The 22,071-nt window shown below is 42.6% G+C and overlaps 1 protein-coding gene across 2 annotated transcripts in view; it reads right to left on the bottom strand.

Moving 5' to 3' along the window:
• The window catches only part of Gprk2 (G protein-coupled receptor kinase 2), a 51,480-nt gene that overhangs the window by 22,413 nt on the left and 6,996 nt on the right, over positions 1-22,071 (bottom strand). For both annotated transcript variants that reach the window (XM_017075819.4, XM_036819685.3), the window contains one exon: positions 3,466-3,907. In XM_017075819.4, coding sequence (XP_016931308.1) covers positions 3,466-3,517 — 52 coding nt within the window. In that variant the 5' untranslated portion in view covers positions 3,518-3,907. The remainder of the gene's footprint in view (positions 1-3,465; positions 3,908-22,071) is intronic.

Raw genomic sequence — 22,071 nt, 5'->3', positions numbered from 1 at the left:
TACTCTATACTCCACATTCTAGTGGCCCCAGGTTTGCGTGCGATAATTAACATCTAGATTTTTAACTGCTTAGCATACATACAACATAACTGGGGCTTGTTAGACCCGCCCGATAAAGAGAACTGCCACTGGGGACCACTTGGAACGAATTCGCGTGTTTCTCTGCTGTGTTTTGTGCCCACTCACTTGTTTACTTGGCCAACGGTCAATGAACTGCTTTTCCACTTGGCAGCGGCACCTGTCGCTCCCAGAAACAAACAAGTACTACGAAATACCGAGAAAAGGATCCGAATTTTCTTGGTATTTCCAGGAAGTAATGACAAAGAAATTTGAGGATGCCTAAAGCTATCAACACAGAAGTGCTAGAATGTACTGTAATATACCATTATGATTGCGGGAAATCATAAACAGAAGGAGATTAGAAGGAGAGTTGAAGACTAACATGTTTTTGACATAAACGAAAAACATTTTCCCATTTTAGGAAGAAACGTCTCCAAGTGCAAAACACTCTTGAATCATCTACTCTATTAAGAACGCAAGATCGTGATTCCCCCTAAATGTTAGCCATAAATGGATTTGCGACATCAAAAGACACCGCCAAACAAGTTGCGGCTGCTGTTTCTTAGTTCGGCGATAAGCTTCTGAGTCCCTGCTTTAATTGTTCACTTTTAGTTGTGGGATTCTAATTCTAATTCGCTATCGCACTGTAAATTCCGCTCTTTATGGCACTTGGTCCAGCTGATAACTAGAGTGCAGCGGCAAACTTTTGAGCTGGGACCAAATTAAATTTCTCACTTCATTCGGACTTCAAGAGAAGTCTTCTGAATTTCAACGTCTGCCTCTTGGTATAATCAGCATTATGACCGGGCATTAGGGAGAAATTTATGCGGCGATGGCGACGTTTTTCCCCCGACTCCCGACTGCCCTCGACCACCGCAAAACCACTTTAATGCGACGTCATTTTAATGCCACGAAGAGGAAAAAAAGAAAGGAAAAACTAGCAGAAGAGGAGAAATAACAGACCAGCTCAGAATGCAAACATAATTTTCCCTAATGCCAGCACAAAGGAAGACGAGTTTGGCATTTGCAGTCATTAAGGAACGCATTCAATTAGCCAAAACAACTTTATAGAGCAGCTGTTTTTGTTGTTTCTGTCCAAGGGGCGTGGCCTTTCAGCCATTGGATGAGCCAGCAATCACGGAATGCGGCCGCAGCACCACTATCGCACCACTTGCACCACCAACAACCAGCAAACCACCAGAGTCCAGCGATAAGCCAGCGTTTTGTGACGCACTGCTTCCGCTGAGTGACGTAGGTCGCTCAAGACCCCAACATCCGACCCCAGACCCCTGTGATCCCCATCCGATTGGATCCCATATATATAAATATTCAAACATACGTGCTGCCGATAGCATCGACGAGCGACAATCTGACAACTGATACGGGAGAATTGCTTTTGCAGACCAACTTTGACAGGCAATGACTTCTACTTGACTTGCGTACTCGTTTGGGGTCATCGGAAATGATATCCCAGTGTCAAATTAATCGTGTGAGCGCCCACATGGCAATCTGGTAAAACAATTGCTAGTCTAGGACAGTCGTGTGATGGACAGCCCATAATTAAGTGCTTGGTTTAATGAGATTTGGGTTGGTTTACCTTAAATAAGGGACTAATTAAAACGAAATGCAGCATTATTGGTAAAAGGATATGGTAACTTACTCTAGAGAAACAGTAATCTCGTTCAAAAGTTCAGTCGCATAAGTCATACGGCAGTTATTGGGTACGTATTCTTGCGAAATGAAAACGCATCCAGTAAGCCCTTAAATCTCCTGCAGATCTCAGAGTTCTCATGCCACCAATCCGACAGCAATAAGTCTTTGTAAATGAGTGACTAAAGAAACGTATTCTCCCGACGCGAACAATCATCCCTGCTTTCTCCATTTGCATTTGCTTTTGCATACTTCAGCTGGCGAGGAGAATAAAATTCAGCAATAACTTTGCCGGCCAGAAAATATGACGGGAAGACGGAAAAGACCAGAACTTTTCCGGAGAGAGAAGAATAGGGCTGGAAAAACTTTATGGCAATGGATTTTTCCTCATCTCGTTGCCGGCGGCAGTTGGAGGCGCGACTTCATTTCAAGACATCTCAACCCTCCTTCCCCCATGCTTCCCCAAAAGACAAATTCACTTTTTGACTCGTAAAATGTATTGCAAATGTGTATGCTCATCCTAGCTTCTAGCTTCTATAGCCCATTGCCATTCCGCTCTGCTCTAAAATATTACATTACTACAAATTGAAATTTTGCGCACGTTTCTGTCATTTAAATCTGTTGAGGCGGCCCGAAACCAAACGAACCAAAGTATCTGCCAGATACTTTTTGCTGAGCGAAGGGGAGCGGGAACCGGCTTTTACTATCAGGCAGACGGCAATAAAATAAATAACATTTAAAATGAAATATTTGATTGGGCCGCATGCAAAAGGATACGATACGGCTGGTTGGTGGCTGGTGGGGCACATGCAACATGTTGGGGATGTTGCAAGATGCCGACACTGAAGGTGACCTTTGCACAAGCCCCTCTCCTCCGCCGGCTAATGCATAACTTTGCATAAATTTCCCACAACCTAATCGCCAAAGTTGACTCTGCTGTAAATAAACAGAACAATGGCGCCAACAAACAGCAGCGAGCGAGGAAAACTCGATGGTGGGCGAGTTTTCCAAGATGACAGTGAACTTGGTAGGTGGCTCGGTGGTGGTGGGCCCTGCAATTGAAGTGTGACCTCGATAACGAACTGAAGTGTATCTGCGGGTGCGTCCGCCCAATAGAGCACTTAAAGCCCGGCACCATGGAGCATGAAAATGAATAAGTTGCTGGAGCGCAAACATTTAACGCTTCATTAACTTTAGATAAAGCCCAGGACCAGGCAGAACGCCCAGCGAGGACAACATCGGCCCGGACAGCCCTCACATCCCGCAGCCTCCCCTTTTTCGAAGGCAAAATTCGAGCCCAACTTCAATCCATACAATTAAACAGACCACGCTGCAATGCGGCAGGTGGGGCGGCAAAAATCGATGACAAGGTGACAGCACAGAGCACTTCAGCACGTGCCTGCCAAAAAAAAGTCTGTCTAGTGGAATTTGATGGTGGAGAAGATGCTGCTATAGCAGCTGAAAAGAATTCACTTAAATTCTTTTATAACATATTTTCCAAAGTTATTGAACTTTCAACACTTCGCTTGGCTTGTTTAAGACATTCTGTTTATTCTGACCTAAAAACAAGTTCAGTTTGTCTCTTGCTAAAATGATTCCCTAATCTTTAAAAAGCATACCAATCTGTTATATGCTCTTTCCTTATTTACATAAATTACGACTGTAATTGCCAACTTGTCCCTTGTGCACATGGTGAAACAAATTCGGCACTCAAATATTTAAGTATTCACTTGCTCAGAAAATAAAGCCACTTACCTTCTCTCGCTTTCAAGTAGACCGTATTGGCCACAATATTCTCTAATTCCATTAGTTCCAGGTTGGCGGTTTTTTAATGAATCCTTTGGCGCTCTCGAAAAAATAGTCGCAGTCGCACTGGCTGGTTGGTCCTTCCCCTTTGATGTGGTTCCCGTGTTTGACCTTGGCTGGCTCCTTTGCACAGGGATCCTTTCTGCTTTTCACTTGGCTCCTGGGCTACTCCTTAGACTTGCAAATCTACGGCTGGCTGGCTAATTTGTGGCCGTCGTCTGGCGTCCAGCGTTGCGGTATTTGGCAGCAGGGTTTCGGTTTCCGTTTCAGACACAGGCGTCATTTAGTTTCAAGATTGGAATTTGCAAGGCCGAAATGTGCCCTTTTGTGCAAGTTGAACCAATTTGCGCTTGATTGAATGTGGGACTGCTGGCCAATGGGTTTCCTCAATCTGCAAGTAAATGTAAGCGATAAAGACGTATAAATATCTTAGTTAATTGGATTTGACAAGGGATTGCTGGGATAAAAGGGGTCCTTACGATGCGGGTTAAATGGGGCCATTTAGGGTGGCTTTCAGTGAACTATATTTTCTGTGCATTAGGAATTCTTTTTGGGCTGAAAATCATCATGAATTTAAATGAGTTCCCTAGCAATTTAATATCAATTAATTAATGACTCTCTGAATTATCTCTTTCACTCTTTTATTTTAGCTTCCTTTTAGGTAAATTTAATTACATTTTCCTTAATTGCCGGCGAAAACCACAATACCCTTTTGAGGCTCTTAAAATTTAAGTATTTGCATGTGCGCATATATCATTTTATCCTTGGCTCTTTGTGGCTCAAGTTCGCCCCTCGAGAGAAGTTAGTACACGTTATGTCGACGTGTACTTGTTGTCTCACCTGTTTGTGACAAAAGAGCTGCGTGCGATGATGAAGTTTGCATATGTACACTGAAAAATAATGAGGTAAATCCTTATTTCAAGGATATCCGTTATAAGTAGTAGGAGAGCCACATAATCACTTAATTTTAAGAATACTATCATAAAGGTTTCTAAAAGTATGGAACAGCTTAGTTGAGTTCTTTTATTGCATACTTTCAGTAGCCTTAATAAACGATTTTAGATCCCCTCTGTAAAAACCTTCATTAATTGAGATTAAAGTAACATAGCATATCTCATCCATATATCGTTTATATATCCCTAGAAATTTTCTGTATGTGTATTTCTAGGCGTAAGTGAGTTCCATCTTGTGGTTGAGACCCCGCAAAAACAGATCTGGGTTGGAAAGCCACAGCATACTTGGCCCACCTTGATGGCTGTTGGCCTTCTGGAGGTGTCAGTAATGTTGCGGTCGACTTTGTGTCGCATTTATTAATCATGGACCCACTGACAAGGGCCTTCCACAGTGGAGATACGAGAGCTGGGGATCTACAGCCGATGCTGGGACCCCATTTCCAGAGTGGGAGCCTTATACGTGTGGGCATGCCTTGTGAAGTCGAGTGTCACGAGCAACTAATAGCAAAATAATTGAATGACACCAGCTTTCTTCTGCTGCGTGAAGGCATTTACATGTGGATGTGTACATGTGGACCCCGTGAGCTGTATGATTTTGAAATTTCTTTATTAGAAATACTCTTTTTACGACTGCGTCGCTTTATTTGCACTTATCAACTCTTATGTGCGTCATAAAGCTGTTGGTGTTGCTCTTCTCGAACGAATTGAATTGGATCCGCGCATAGGCAATTTTTAATTAAAAATGAACTCATGTAGCTACATATAGATCTATTTGTTATGGAACAGCCATCCCAACCGCACCATGTGCTGGGGGCACATCAATCAAGGCAGGAAAGTGTGGCCATGCGAGTGTTTATTTTCCAAACAATTTTTTCTGCTTTGCAGTCCGGATCTAAATTAATTGTTTCTGAAATGCGTAGCCAAATAAAACGGGGGATGGTGCCAATCAAGCTAAATATATTTGGGGCTCCCTCCAATAAACATGGCTTTTACGGGCGCCATGTATTATTCAGTCCTCGAATGGGCATGAATATGGCCATTTCATTTTCACTCCATGTGAGGTGCGGAGCCATAAAGTGCGTTCTAGTGGCCACTAAAAGAGCGAAACACCAGCGGCATCGGAATGGGCCCAGATTGAGCACTCCCGTCTAGATTCTGACATCTCCTCCTGTCTAGTTCAGGATGGAGCAGGGCGAAAGGACCAGGAGCAGGGCTGCGCACGTTAAAAGCCTCTTTATTGAACATTTGCGCCATTAGGCCCGCTTGCGATGCTGCCGCCTCTGCTGGCTGTCACAACGATGCTGGCATAAAAAACTCAACCGCCAAACGATGTTGTCAGTCATCCAGCCATACACGCACATCCACATCCACATCACCATCTCCATCCACAGCTCCCTGGCACATTTACCCACGTGTCTGCCTGCAGCAAGTGACGCCATTATGAAAATGTTGCGAAATGGCGCAAATGTGCATGGGGCTCATAACGAAATTAAGCGGCAGCATTACAGCCACTTTTTCAACACTTCCTGGAAAAGTGGCAACAAAGCTAATGTCGTTTTCTTTGAGGCTTCGCAGTGATTTCGTTAAAAAAAAAGATACATTGAAGTCCTATCAATCTTCCTGTCAATGAAATATGATGTCAGGACTAGATTCGAAAACTTTAACATTAAAAAGTTCCAATACATTTTTGCATCTAATCACATTTTATTAATGGTTTTTTAAGACCTAAAATGAAATGTTTCAAGCAAACCATTCATGTAACACCACCTATCTCAGTTAACAGCAAATTGAAGATAGTTCTCCCAGATAATCCTTCCCGTTCACATCCAATTAGGGTTTCCTCAGGGTATCTACGTTGCCACACGGCCCGAAGAAGCCGCCGTTGTTATGGCCGCCATTACCATTCACTTGTGCTCAAGCCGCGCACCTTTGTCACCTTGTCGCAGGCAAATTGCTTCTATCTGTCCCACTTTGTTGGGCACTCGAGCATCTCAGCATCCGAGATTTTGGCAAAAGGGGGGCTGGATGGTCCAAATGGACTGGGGGCTGACAGCGGCCCTAGTTTAGGAGCGCATTAACTAAATTATGGAGGAGAGCAGCTGCCATCGTTTGGGCGGCGTAAGCAGCCTCAAGCATTCAAGCTATTGACTTATTAATTAAGACAAAGCAGACAGCCCCAAATGTCAGTCCACGGTTAATGGAGGGGGAGATGGGATTGCACAGGGATCAGAAACAAGGCATATCATCCCTTATCACATTTATGACAGTCATGACCGTAACCAGAAAATCGGAATACGTCAATTTAAATGCCAAACGCGAAGTTCCCCGTCTTTTGAGGCACTCAGAGAAACATTCTTTAAGGTGAAAATGTATTATCACAAAAGTTTTCAAATCTCCTATAAAAGTGTCAAAAATCGACAAGCCCGCAGGATTCCGAAAGACGTCAAATTTTGTGTAGCATACTTTTAGACACTTTTACAAGTGATTGAGCTTTCACATATTAATTTAGACAACTTATCACTCGAATCGTACTACCATTTTCTCTCTGTGCCATGTTTTCACTCGCAATCCACCGCCCATGCATAGTCAAGTAGGCAGGGCAAAAATAGCGACACGAAGGAGCAGTTTGGGACTGACGGAGGACGAAGGACAACCTCAATCATGGGAATGCCCAAAACGGATATCCTCAGCGCGTTTTGCCCGACTCCGTGAGTTATGGAGTCGCCTGCATCCTGTTTCTGTCTGCATTTTGCTGCTGATGCCAGCAAAAAGCAAAAGCAAACCGGAGGAAAAACACAGAGTCGAGTCGAGTTGAGTCGAGTAAAGCGAGTCATATTGCCCACTTGGCTTTCGTTTTTATTTGCTGCTGCCTTCCGCATATATTTTTTCCATCTATTTTTTGGGTCCCCACATATTTTTGCGCTTAAGCTTCGTTATGGCTGTGCCACCCAGTTGAGTTGCTCCTCCTCCTGGCTTTCCCGCTTTCCCGCTTTTCCACTTTCCCGCTTTCCCCCTTTGAGCCGTGTTAATTTCGCTCTGAATGCGCAATTTATTTGCGTTAAACTTGGACGTGCATGTGGGCGGTCGGTCTATCCTATATGTGGTTGGCTCTATTTCCCACTCCCCGGATTTTTACTTCGGCTCCGGCTGGGTGCGGCTTCCTCCTCCAACTGGTTGGTTGGCCGGGCAAAGGATCAACTTTTCGCCTGGCGCCCTGTGGCATTGCATGTCCTTTGCCTCCTCTGCCATGTAGTCGTACATACGAGCGTAGGACTCCCTCAAAATGTTTTCACTTTAATTTGCAGTCGCTGCAAAATTTTAATCAGCTCTCCCCCTTGCTGACTTTTTATGCTTTGTCCGCCTTTCTCTTCCGTTTTTCTATTTTCCGCTTTTCTTTGCATTATGAGTCGGTAATTAGAAATGCGAGGCGATTTAGTGAGCGGCACAAAAACTTTCCTGTTTGACTTGGGACAATTGCTTGAAAGGAAAGTGGAATGAAAAGCCTTTCACTTTGATCATTTTATAGGACTTAAAGGTAAATATATTAAATTAAAATTTATTCGTATAATAATCTCAAGGCAGCTGAATTGCGGTAGTCACCTACAGCCCTTTCCCAACTAGAACCATCTAGAATAATCTAGTTTAAGCTCGTTGGGAATTAGCCCAGTGATAATTTTCACATTTTAGGGCCCAAGCGTTACAAACTATTTGGTTTTCCCCCTCCAAAGTGATATTCCCACCGCTTGACAAGCAAACACAATTCGTATTTGTGTCTACTTAACTGCTCAGTCGACCGCAAAGACGTGTCAGTAGGTGTTGTATAACACTGCAGTCGCATTAGCATTAATACATCGGGGGAGCTGATGGGGTAGGTCGACAGCAAAGACGACCACAAGTATGCGGTTAGTTGGGCCAATACTCGATTGACTTATGATAATCGAAAAGAGCCGGGAATCAGCGCAACAGCATCGGTAGTACATTTTCTGTCAAGTCATCGGATATCAGATTCGAACCAGAATTACGCCTCCAGGTAACTAACGAGTAAAATAACTACACAGTTAAATAAGAGCGCATTTTATAACCAGAAAATAGGTTTCCCATCCTAACTACCAAAGTATTTAGTTTAATATAAGCGTAAAAGAGACATTGTTTAAGACAGGTTTAGAAACCATTATAACCTTAAAAGCTTAAAAGTCTCTTTGTTTTTTACTGCATTCTTTTAGGCACCTTTACTAGCTATTTCAAAACACCAGTGATTTAAGTTTTCCTTCATTTTTTCCTGCGTTCTCCTGTCACCAGACCACTAAACCAGTCCGTGAAATATGTGTAGCACCAGATTGTAGCCCGAATCTGGAGCAAGATAATCCATGTCCAGTATGCTGGACTGGTGTCATTTTTCCTGCTGGCAATCAATAAAGCAGCGCGCCAACAACTATGCCAAAAATGACCCAGTTTGGTGTTCTTCGGAGCCACAGACCTCGGCAAGGACATCGATGCAGCTGCCAAGTGAAACCATTTTTCCTCCTGCCTCCCGCTTTCCCTCGTTTTAAATTCTCCTGGCATGACAGCTATGCGGTATGGGTTGGAAAACAAGTGCGACTGGTCGAGATTGGTCTTGATTGGTTCTCGCTTTTTTTGCCACTGCTCATTTTTCTTCTTTTGAAAAGGGTTGAGTTAGAGCCCCGCAGCAGGAAGAAATTATGATTCGACCCGCATTGCAAGCGATTGAGTTCTACTCACAAGACACGTATCTGCAGGAGGTCCAACCACTTGGGGGATTCGATTCAGCTGCCATTGGAAACGCCTCGAATTCCTGGCGAAACCGAGATACACTTAAAAACTGCTGCATACTTTGAGGCGCACTGAAGCGTTGGATTGCCAAGGGTCCTGGCTGGGACCCTGGATCCTGTATGGATGTCTGGATGTCCTGGCCCGGCTGCTTCGACCTGTTTGCATGCATAATTTGCCCCTCCACTCAGATATGCATATGCAAAGAGGACCCTGCACATATGTCTGCATATTCCGCATGTGTGTTTGTGAAAAGTGGAAAGCTTTCTCGTTGCTTATTCATGTTTCCTTTTCTTTTTTGTTTTTGATTTCCCCAAACGCTGTCAGCGCTTGACTCCCAGGACTCACTCTGCTAATTTGCGCTTTAATAAATTGCATTTGAATTTTGTGCACAATGAGTCCTCGTTTTTCTCCAGTTGGGGCGAGGCAAAGCGATCCCTGGTTATTTGATTAGAATATGTGTGCCACGAAAATATTTGCCAAAAACAAACAGCTTTCCACAGTGGCCATGTTTTTATCGACTTTTTCGGGCCACGCTTCTAAGCTCTCGTGCTAAAACAAATTGAATTTCCAGCGTTCTGACTTTATTTAATTAGGAGCGCATGAAAATGTCAATTGTCTTTAAAATGTTTTTCGCAAAATACTGGACCAAAGAGGGACATAGCACAATAAGTGTCTCTTACGCTTTTTATTTGCTATTTTCTCGAAAAACTTCTTTACCGTTTTGCTTCAATAAATTTGTGAATTGCTATGTCTGGCGTTTTAAACGATTTTGTACCATAATACATTTTAAATTAAATTTAACAATGAGTAATTACTGCCTTCACATATCTGTTATAGAAGTGTTTGATCATAATGAGCATTTATGGATTTTTTAACTTTAATTTTAAGCTGATTTTTCCTGTGAATATTTCTTTAAAATGCGCTTTAGGGTCCATTTTGTATTTATTTGTCAAAAAAATGTAAGCTGACAATGTAGTTTCCCCATTTCAAATTAAGTATCGCAATAATAAATATTATTTAATATTTGCTTTTCCCCAGAATTCTTATTTTTGTGAATCAGGGCAAATGTTTCGGTTGACTTTTAAAATATTTGCCACGAAAAGTGGTTTTTCTCAGAAACAATGTATTTTCCCTGCAGCTTGCTGAATTTTGAACATCTATTGGTGTGGGTTCGTGTTCTGGAGGGTGTGTGAGTGTGTGAAAGCGAACAAGTTATGATTTATGCATGTGGGTCATTGCTGTCAACACAAAGTGAAATAAGGCAAACATATTGCCAGCGCCCTGGAACAATAACAGGGCACAAAGACCGGATGCTGGGCGGTGAGGCGGAGAGCCTTCGGATTTCATGCCTCAATAGGCACGAAAATGCGAACACAAACATAGAGGGCCTCCGCCCACGGCCGAAAAGTATTTAAACTTATGCAACATTTCCAAGAAAGACCATCGAATATTTATGCGAGAATGATTTATGAATATAACATACACAAGAAGACTGGCAACCTAGGAAATGCGGTTGCTGCCTTCTGCCCGTTTCGAAATATTAATTGAATGCGATGGAAAAATAAACTCCGGCCACTCTGGCCTGCCTTTGAATTTTTACCACAAATCAAAATCGAAATGCCCTAAATGCCAACGGGCGTATACGCAATTTCCATGGCCACAAAACCAAAGCATACTTTCGAGCGTTCCGTCAGCTGTCACCAGAAATGAAGGCAGATACAAATCAATGGTTTATCACTGGTTTATTTGCTTTCAGGCGTTGACATCAATTTATTTCGTCTATGGCATCTCGTTTTATTATTCTCTGTTGAATTTTTGCGGATAAAGCTGTTAGGTGAAGTGGAAATGCGATCAAATTGCTAAGGACTTTGTGTTACATTTAATAGCATAGAGTTGCATTTGAGATTACAAAAACACAACTGTAAGAAAAAGGATATTTTTAAGTGACTTCAGGGTCCAAAGTTGAAACTCATTCTTGCCCCAATTTACGGGAAACAATGTGAAAACTTGCACCCCTTCCCTGGAGTTTTCCATCATCAAAGTGGACGCAACTCATCGTTTTTCCTCCCCTTCGGAACAGACATTTTGATGGACTTTTCCCCAGCACGTTTGCACACTTTTCAGCCACGTTTATAGCTGCTGCCCTTGTTGCGATTAGCATATTTTTGCTTAGCTACTTAAAAATCGATTTATGCGCTGCCACAAAAAAGCATTGACAGGCAATTAAAGTCTCCCAGAGAAAGCTAATGAAATTTCTTGGCCCCGAAAAAAATGAGACACTGAGTGAAAGGCACAGGCACATAGCACGCATCATCAACATTTTTCTTCCTTTTATTCCAGCATTTTAAAATTTTTTAGCGCCTGCTCTCTGCCCTGTGCTCGTCCTTTGATCAGTGGCAGTAAAGAAATAGATTAAAAGTCCATTAAATTACGTTTGTGCCGCCCATATTGATGCCAATGCTGCGGGGCTAAAGTGGAGCACTGAACCGAGGGCACCATGAAATTTATTGCATCCCGAAAAGGAAGAAAAATTATAAAGAAACATAAAAGTAATGGTAAACATTAAGCTAGGTGCTCTGGAGGAATAGACGCAGAGATACCTTTAGATACAATTTTAAATTTGCTACATTTATTTTTTAAAAAGGTAAGGTACTTAGGGACAAAGTTAAATGAATTTGAAATACCCTTTGCTACCCTAACCCAGTTTAATGAATACTTCTGGGACTTTTTTTTAAATGTCGCTGGTCCCTGACATCCAGACACCTAGCGCGGCTCTAAACGCGGAGCATAAATAATGCCATAGATAAAAAGGTACGGAAAGTGCCAAATGGCAGACTTAAATATTCAAAAGCGAACGCGAAGTGAATGATTCACCAGCCAGGGCGGCCAAGATATATGAGCTCCAGCAGTTGCAGGTTAAATATTTACAAGCCACCGCTGGCGGAGATGCCACGATGCCTCGAATAAATGCCATGTGCGTGTGGCTCCCTTATCGGACCAGTTATAAATTGGGCTTTAAGCAGCCCTACCTTTATGGCGCCCATAAAATATGATGGTCCCCAATACCCAGATATCCCGATCCACCAGACATCCTGCCGCACTTCACCCACGTAATTGAATAGAGCACTCCCATAATGAAGTCGACTGACTACTGACTGGCGGAGCAGCGGAATCTCGATGGGACCGCAGAGCCAGCAATCATCGGGAGCAGTTGCCTCCGGGCCGGCAGATGGGGAAATGGGGAAACTGGATTTTCATTTTCGGTGGTAGTTGGAAAAATGCGTCTGCGGTTAACAACAGCGTCCATCGGTCTGTGGATGTTTGCATCCACATCAACATCCACATCAAATAAGCAAATACAGACGGTCAGGAACCCGAATAACATCCCTCGAGCGGCGATGGACATAGGGTTATTCAATCTATTTGATGCCATGCCAGCCAGCCAGCCAGCTAGCCATCCAGCCATCCTGGCCATAGTTAATTTGCACCCTGCTCGCTTTAATTGCCGGTCGAAAGGATTGGATTGGATTGGCAGACCAACCTACCAGACCGGCTTTGATTAGCTCTTAGATAAATTGCCTTTGGCGCTCACTGATTGCCAACAGGGCCACTTTGCGGGACTTATTAATGGGCGGGGATTATGAATACGAGGGGCAATCAAGCGGCTGACAGATCCTGGTCAAGTCAGAAACAAACTAGAACGGCCCACATCAGTAAGAGCCGAACTCGAGTTGATGGCCGACAAGAAAACACGTTGGCCGGCTCTTGAGCTGGCCCATTAACGCCTGAGCTGGCCTCTTTTTCTTGGCCTCCTTCTAGGACACTTGAACTTGGCTTAGGGGAGTTTCCGCTTCATTGAGCCATGAGATTTCATTAATAAAAAATGGCAAAGATGGAAAGCAGCCCCGAGAATGCTGTAGGGAGCTGGTTTGGGGCGAGGTGGCAGGCGGATTTAACTATTCATGAGTGAAAGTCGCAGTCGCGCACACAAAAACAGGACAGGGAAAAGTGGAAATGATGGGCGGAAGGCATCAGGGTAAACACCATGAAAAATAAGTGGAAACTGAGGGCGGGTGGGGGCGTATCACAGATACTAAAAGGAATAATAAAATATACCCTAAGACCCGAAACGGGTACTCAAAAAGTGTGGTGATATATAACATAGTAAGGGAAATACTTAAAATATAATATAGGGTATCATATCGTCCATCAAATTAGAAACTTTATCCGATGAAACTATATTTTTCCTCCGAATGTATTTACCTTACCTAGTGAACATTCCATTTTCTATCCACTCCAAAGTTATCATAGTTAATGGACGCAAGCCTGTAGAACCTTCATCCCACATCAAGTGTGATTCAGCACTCTGATCGGACACACCCACAATATCCGACTGTCAAGGGCCTGGGAGCATTTAAGACCAGAGCAGAAATTGGAAAAACATGTTCCGATGCCAAATGCAGATGGTTGGGGAGTCATCCAAGATTGGGGCAACAGACAGGCCGTGAAAAGCGGAAGCATGTTTCGACGGTTCCTGCGCGTTCAGTTGCGAACAGCGGGACAAAAGCGTTACATGGAAGTAGGCCCTGCCCCAAAAGATAACCGAGGGAAATGGAAATGCTGCGCCTGCTGGTTGGCCGGATTTTACCTAATTTCTGGCGCTGGGGGCGACATTTTAATTGAAATGTACGTGGCCCTAATCAACAGAACAAAAGCTGCATGGAGAATGGTGAATGGTGAAATCCCATGGCCCTCGCTTGCCTGCAGGCCAAGTGGTACAAAACAAATTTCTGGGAAAAGGAAAACTCTACGACATGTTAACAGCAATCAGGAGCAGGGAAAGTCCAGAGACCAGATACCAGATAGCTTATTACGAAACGCTTTTGGCCAGGCAATCACAATAACAATTCCTGCACAAATGTGTGTGTACGGGGGCAAATACTTGTTTGCAATTTTATGTAGATTACAGCCGAGAAGGTTGCGTTTCATTTCGGTTTGGCTTGCTCCTACATTGAGTTCATAAAATGTCATGACCATAAACCCTTTTTCAGACAATTTAAGCCAAAGCAGCGTGAGGATTTGTTGGGTTTCGGCGCTCAAGGTTTACGAGCCAACTGGATTTAATTCGGCGAAACTGTGCGGCCACCAAAATGGCCACACAACTTGACTCAAATCGACTCGCCTTGACTTTTCCTCCTCCAATCGCCTTTCCCCCAGTATATTTTCATTTATCTCTGGCTTATTTATTTGCCATTATTTGACATTTTCGAATGACAGCAACTTTCGCAGGACCCTCGTTGCCACAGTAACTATAGTTACTAGTTCAGTTACCCAGTTAGTGCGAACTGATAACTGGGCAAACTCAATTACGCGACTTTTTGTTTTCAGTTGCCGCAGTTTCTGCAGTTCCCCCGAGTTTTGAATGTCACATGAAAACTTAATTGGCAACAACAACAAACTGACCGGAGGGGAACTTAACTTTGCGTACTTAGTTATTTTCCTAGAATTTGGATTTTAAATGCGAAAGAAAAAATCAGATAAGCCCAGCATACGTCAAAGAAATAACTTTCCGTTGAATACGACGATTTGTTTTCGTGAAAACATTTAAAATTCACAATTCAAACAGGGAAAAACCCCGCAGGAATAGCGTAATAATTAAAAGATAACAATTACAATAACAATGAACAGCTCATTCAAAATTTAAACAAGCCACAAAAATGGCTGTGCGCATAATTCTCAACTATTTAGTTAAATGATGAATTTTCGCATGAATTATTTCCGGTGGAACTAAGCTAATTAGCATTTGCGAATTCCAGCCAGAAATTACAGCATCAACTAATGGCCTGTGTAAATTGGCTTGGCATTTCGCCACCGGTTATTTTGCCCAGCACCCAATCGACGCCATTTTGGCCAAATTTGTTGCACTCATTATTCGCACCATGCACTGCCACGCCCAAGAGTCGAGGTCATCGGAGGGCAGAACCCATAATTGGCCGAGGGCTAACTTAAATGCGTAAATCTGGTTAACGAGGATGACCAGAACCCTCTCGAAAATCAATACAATTTGGGATAGGAACAGGAGAGATGCATCCACTCTGGAAAATAGTTGAAGTTTGTATTCCAAAAGTAAGAAGCAAAAATGTGAGACTCTTGAAACTCACAAACATTTAGTCGCAATCTTGAAATATTACATTTTTCAATATCAAGCTAACATTATTCAATGATTCGTTTATCTGTGTATCTAAAAATTGCATTCTGAAACACAACCCACAAACTGGCCACAATGGCAGCCATTACTGATGCAAAACAATAGCCCGAAAATGGTTTCTATTTAAATATTTTATTCAAGCGTTGTTCCGTTCTTCTTGCTTTCCGACACCAGCCATATTTTATTATTATTTATGCAAAAGCAAAAGCTCTCTGGACTGCAACTGCAACTAATGCATTGTAGACTGCAAACAACACGAAAACTTTGTAAAACCACTTCGCAATTAATAAAGAGAATCCGTGAAATGAAACGAAAAAAGCCAGGTCTGTGAAAAAAAATGTTGCTAGGCCAATAGAACGTCGTTTTGCCCCGCCATTACTAAAAGAAATTCAGCAATAAATAAAACTATGTAAATAAACAGAGTATTTTTCAGTATCAAAGAAATCTATTTTGTTTTTAAATACAAATAAAACAAGTGCCAGCAACATTGAAACTTCTTTAAAAGGATTTCGCTTTGTAAGGGGGATAAAAATATACAGACTTTTGAGAAGCTCTCTTTCATTAGAAGTTTGCTTTTGTCAACACAACAATTAGCTGCAATTAAAGTTGGGTAACAAAGTTTTGGCCAATGACAAAATCAGGCCGGGGCAACTTTGCAAGTTGGCCCAAAGGTTGGGCGGGGTCAACATACATTTGGGCTGGGGTGGCAAATATGTGTTTGCCAGCTGCTAATCAGCAAACAGAAAAGAGCACTTCATGTCCGGCTTACCAACTAAACCAAGTGAGCCAGAAGTATGAGATGTGTTCCTCAGAAAATCTCGCTAAGAATTTAATTTGAGCACAAGCTGAAGCTGAAACTGAAGTTGAAGTTGAGCTCAGAGCTGGCAGTTGGCAGTAAAATGAAATAAATTGCACAGAATGCTGAATGCACACGAGTAGCGCAATATTTATGCAGCGGAAGCTTCACTGCTCCAGAGATGCTTGGCTGCATTTCAATGGCGAGTGTGTGTAAACACCCTCCCGAAATCGCACATATAAATATATGTGTGTACCGTCTACACCCTAGCTGGAAAATAAGGGAAGAATTCTTGCAAATGAACACAAAAATGGGGGAAAAAATTCGAATAAATTAAAGCCCGGGTATGCGAATAGTGTGTGCCCCGCAAGTGGATTTTGAGCACTCCACAGGACCTTTTGAGCTCGGGATCTTCGGATTTAAGTCCTCGATGGCATACCCTCCGAGTACCCAGTACATGAAAATAAGGAAACAACGGGTGAGCAAAATCTTTTGTATGCAGCACAAAAGAAGCGAAAGCAGCAGAAACCAAAGGCAGACGGAGTCGAGGGAAAGCCTGGCAAACACTGGTCGGGATAAGGACCAGAAACAGGACCCAAACTGCTCCTGACTTGAATTTGTTCGCTTTTTTCGGCGGGAGTTGCAACTTAAATATTCCAGTGACGCCTGGCAGGCAAAGTCATTGGCCTTTTCTGGCTTTTCATAAGGGAACGTGAATGAGAAGCCAAGAAGAAGCTGGGTGGCTCATTAGATTCGAGCAATCAGCGATTGACTTGTGTAACCTCATGGAAATCGCAGACAGGTATAGCCACCACATCATATGATAATCATGTGATAATTTCTTTTGTCATTTGCATTCGGCGCTGAGTCATAAACGTTTGGCCTATTGAAAAATACAATTAGAAGTCTGCGGCAACAAAGTGACAGGCGAAAAAGTACGAAAAATAACAGCAGCAAAAGGAAACAAAACCCATCATTTGGAATCGCAATAGGCTCTGGCTCCCTAATTTGCATGGTGCGAAAATTGTCGAGGCACGACAAACGCAATTGGGCCATAGCAATCAAAGTCAAACATCCATATAGATATAGATACAATACGGAGTGGGTGTGCAAACGGAGGTGTGACTTTCTCGTGAATCACTCTTTCTGAAAGTGTTATGTAGATCAAGGACGGAACGAGGGAAAAACTGGGCCAAAAATCAGTGATAAAGAATCGAAGACTTATTGATTTTCTGTCAATATATCATTGTACTTAAGATAACTTCTATGAAAAGAGAAATAAATAATAAAAATATAACTATTGGTTTGGAAACTCTTCCCTTTTCGAATCAGAAAGTATACAACTTTGAACAAAACCGACGATTAAACACATAGAGCCCGCAGCAAACGTTTTCGCTCCATATCTCCCTCCTTGATCTTAATCTCTCTAAATATTTATGCTTCTGACAGCCATACACGCATGACGCTGACTGTTCGCTCTCCACATTTGATCGCCGCAATATGGCACTGGAATTTGTATATGTTTATTGTTATTGTTGCCGCTTTGAACAGTTCCATTCATTCGTGATAGCCGCCATACATTCCAGACGACTCCGCGTCAAGCCTTCCATTCATGCGGACTGGGGGCGGGGCGGTACGAGGGCGGGGCCGGGGCAGAGGCTCAGCGATTCTGTATTCTGTACTCTGTATTCTAATAAGGGACCTTGGGCGCGTTGGGAAACAACTGAAACACGAAAACGACAACATCGCGACAGATCCCCCGATGATGCTGGTGATATGGAGCCCCGTAGTCCGCTTGCAAAATCGCCTTTTCGCTGTGATTTTCTCAGCCGACTTGTTTTCTATTACATAATAATGAGCGTAATTACATTAAAACGTAAACACGGCCGTGTAAACCGCAGCAAAACAAAAAAATAATGGGCGCCATAAATAATTCACTGGTGTTTTAATTATTAACTTTGGCAAATGTAATTGAAAATGTTGTTGTTGGCCGCCTGGCGACCTGCTATGAATAATTAGATATTTACAAAAGTATACATTTTTATGACTTTGGGCTATTATTGGAAATGGATTTAAAGCAAATGTTATTTTTAGAAGCTGCCAACGAAATAAAAACAATAATTTACAGGTGTGCAAGGGAGTGTGATAAAGGAATTAATTATTTGTTAGCACCCAAGCAAGCCGGGTTTCTTTACCACTATGATTATTATGCGCAACAGCAAATGGAGGCAAATTTAATGCAATCCAGTTCTCTTTATATAGACCACAAATCAAGCGATCATCTGGTCTTGAACCTGACAAATTATCTGACGAATCGCTTTGGCCAGACAGGGGATATAAATACAGCGATGGCGGGCGGCATAAATGCCATCCCACATTGGCAACCGTAATGGCCAAGGCCCGCGTTTTGACCAAGTCCGCAGCTCGGCTTTTACCACTCGCCTGAATAAAACTGAGTAAAATAAGGCCACCTGTGTCTACTCTTTCTGCCATTCTGTGTGTGTCTGTCAAACTTCATTTGAATACTATGACGATGTATTATTGACATTGTGTACATGTTTTAATTTGGCATTTGCCGCCGGCCCCGTTTAACCCCCTCTGCTATTAATTCAAGGAGGAACAGAAATAAATAAATAAAAATAAAAGCGGTTTGTGCTTGACGTCACAGTGACGTCATTTGGAATTATCGACAGCATACACAATGCATAAACATTCGTTTAATCATTCTATTCCAAAGTGTCTAAGCAAGTCCAAGCGCCGCCTTGTTAGAAACAGGTTCTTACTCGCTTTTTTCGAGCTCCCACGTGAGTGTTTCTGTATTGTTGGACTTTCCAAGGGATTTGGATTTTGGCAACGGGCCCCCGTCATTAAAAATGATTTTTAATACTCAACTTTTGCTCGAGAAAAAATATGAAAAAATGTAAAATGGAAATACACAATACTCTCGCAAGTCAAAAATGTGTTTGTCGAAAGGAGAAATCATCAAATTTCACACATTATGCCCTGTTTACCCCAATATTAAAATTCAACAATTGAAAGCTTCAATCGCACACACTCCCAAGCTGGTTTTCCATTGAAAATTTCAATTTATTGATAGCATTTTTCATCTGCAACTGACTATTTGCATTTGCTGCTGCACAAATATTTCGTGCATTTGTTCCATTTTCAAGAAATACAAGTATTTATCGTGTATAAATACTAAGAGCGTACGTTTAAAATATTCTTAAATCATTCTTTATTACTGGCTCTCGGCTGGGGATTGCATGTTTACATTTCATTCGAGTTCGCATAGCTCTTAATTTAGTTTTATCTCTGGCTATTTGCATTAATTGCCAGCGACGGCCGGCGCTTTTAATTGATTTTTCAACACAAAGTGCATGCGATTTTAATGCAAAACTTGAGGCATTTTATTTTCGAATCGGATTCGAATTCGGCCGTTGGCTCATGCGCTCGTTTTTATTTATTTATTATTATTATTTTTGCGCATTATTACTATTATTATTTTTTGGCACAAGGCTGGCGATTGCGTAAAAAGCTTGTCGCTGCTGTTGTTGTGGTTTTATGAATGGCTGCTCGCCGGTCAAATCGCTGGGATCTGCGGCTCTTTCGCTGTGTAATGCATAAACAAATAGACAAGCGTGTCGTAATTGCAGCCGATATAGATACAGCCGTAGATACAGAGATACAGATACAGAAAGCCAAACAAAGCACACGTCCGATTCGTGTAAATCTCGCCGTCTTCCTAATCGAACGGCAAACCAATCAGAAATCGATCGCCTCTCTGCCTTTTTGTTTTTCTAAGTTTTACATGCCCTCGCTAACGAATTTATCAATCAACGAACAGCGGTTGTTCTATATGTTTTCCTTTTTTTTGGGCTTTGAGGCAAATGCCATCATAAATGCAATGGCAGCACGTAAACCGATTGTCCATCAGAGCGGGATTGAAATTTCCATTTCAATATCCATTTCCCCTAATGACACAAAGTTTCCATCGTCTGTTCTAAAATCGATACACTCAAGGTTGTGTTTCTGCCATTCGAATGCCATCGGAAAAGTTATTGAATCCCGAATTGCAGAAGGCAGAGAGCATTTCGGTGTAATTATGCCCAATGTTTATAAGGCGACTTAAAGTCCATGATGCGACGCTTGACTGCCTGCCTTTGATCTCATTTCGTGTCGCATTAAGAGTTACCCAAGCCCATGAACGCTTTTAATTATAAATTAAACATTATGGTGCATCAGTTCGCACCGAGGCTGCTCTCGAAATTCGACCTGGGGGAGGCCAATCGTCGGTCGGGCCGAAGAAGACTGGCCCGGCCGTTAAGCAAATGTCAGGTACGGGTCACCAGACCTGGCCAAATGGCCCAGCGAGGCCGAGAGCTAAGCCAACACAGCAGATGACGCCAATGCACAGGGACTCGGACTGGAGAACTGGCCAGGTATTTGGACAACTGTGCTGCACATTATGGATGGAAACTAGCCAGGGGAATTTTTATAAGGAGCCTAAAGGGCAGAGCTACCATAAATATGAGAGAACCCAATCTATATATTGAATGTATTCCAGATCGATTAATTATAATTCGAGGTAGTCCAAGAAATCAGGAATTGTTATTGATGTAATTTTATTGATTGATTGATTTTAAAAGAGAGAGTACATAGAAATAACTAGATATTTCAGCGGAGTAAATATGTTCACATCCAAGGGAATTGGCATTGTCTTAAATCTCTGCGAAAATACCCAGATATTTATGGGTCTCACGACCTTGACTGCCAGTGAATAGAACTTGAAGTTGGCTAAAATAAAGCCAAGTTTGCAGGCGGCAGTGCAGATGGCAGCGATGACGAATGACGAGAACGGCACTCAGCCAAGTTGAGTCGAGCCGAGCTGAGTTGACATGCATATGCATAAATTTGAAAATGCTTTATTTACTCGAGTCGGCGGACGAATAAAAATGGAACTCGTATAACTGAGTCAATATTTGCCCAAAGTTTTCCCACTCTCGCGGAAGGCCAACACCCACGTTTATTGTTGGTCTTGTGTCTTTGTGTTCCTTGGCTTTTTGCTAACCAAAATAGCTGCAAATTGACCAAGGGACAATGATGACGTGTTCGCGCAATCAAGGGACATTTTGGGGGCTGCCCTCCTGACTTCATAAACTACGTGATTTTTTTTTGGAACAGTTCCATAGAAAACGCTCGTATTCTCGTATTCTAAGACCTTTCATAAAAAAAATAAACTTGAATACAACCTGTGGTTACACCGGACCAAGGCCAGTACATTTAGAAATTCTTTGGCACCCGGGGAGAATTAAAAAGCCACCTACCTTGATTCAATTGGAATAAATAACCACCTCACACCCATAAGTAATTGATCGAAATCGTTTATTTGAGTAATTGCAGGGCATTCGGCCAGTCGACACCTTCGCCAGCTACAAGATACAACATTCCTCACGATTCTTTTGCATTCCTGTGTGTGTACCTGTGTGTTGATTCGGCTTAATGCAAATGCTCAATCATTTCGCGCCGTCGGGCATTCTGCTCCTAATTTGATGTACGACAAATGTGCCAAAAGTTGTCAGACGCGTAAAAAACAAAAAGAAAAGACGCGAAAGGCAAACTCCCAGGTAGCCAGACAAAAAACTCAGGGGGAGTATCTGAGTATCTGACGACCGACGGTGTTGTGTCAGAATTTATGAGCTCATAAACATTTCGGGCAAAACTCGTCATGACGTCGCCGTTTCTTCCTGTCCTGCACAGGACCTTGCCAAATGGGTAATGGGATAGGATATATTGTAAATGCTCGATGG

The sequence above is a fragment of the Drosophila suzukii genome, chromosome 3, assembly GCF_043229965.1.
Source record: "Drosophila suzukii chromosome 3, CBGP_Dsuzu_IsoJpt1.0, whole genome shotgun sequence".
Lineage (NCBI taxonomy): Eukaryota > Metazoa > Arthropoda > Insecta > Diptera > Drosophilidae > Drosophila > Drosophila suzukii.
The sequence above is the reverse complement of the archived record's forward strand: the minus strand, read 5'-3'. Positions and strand labels throughout refer to the sequence as shown.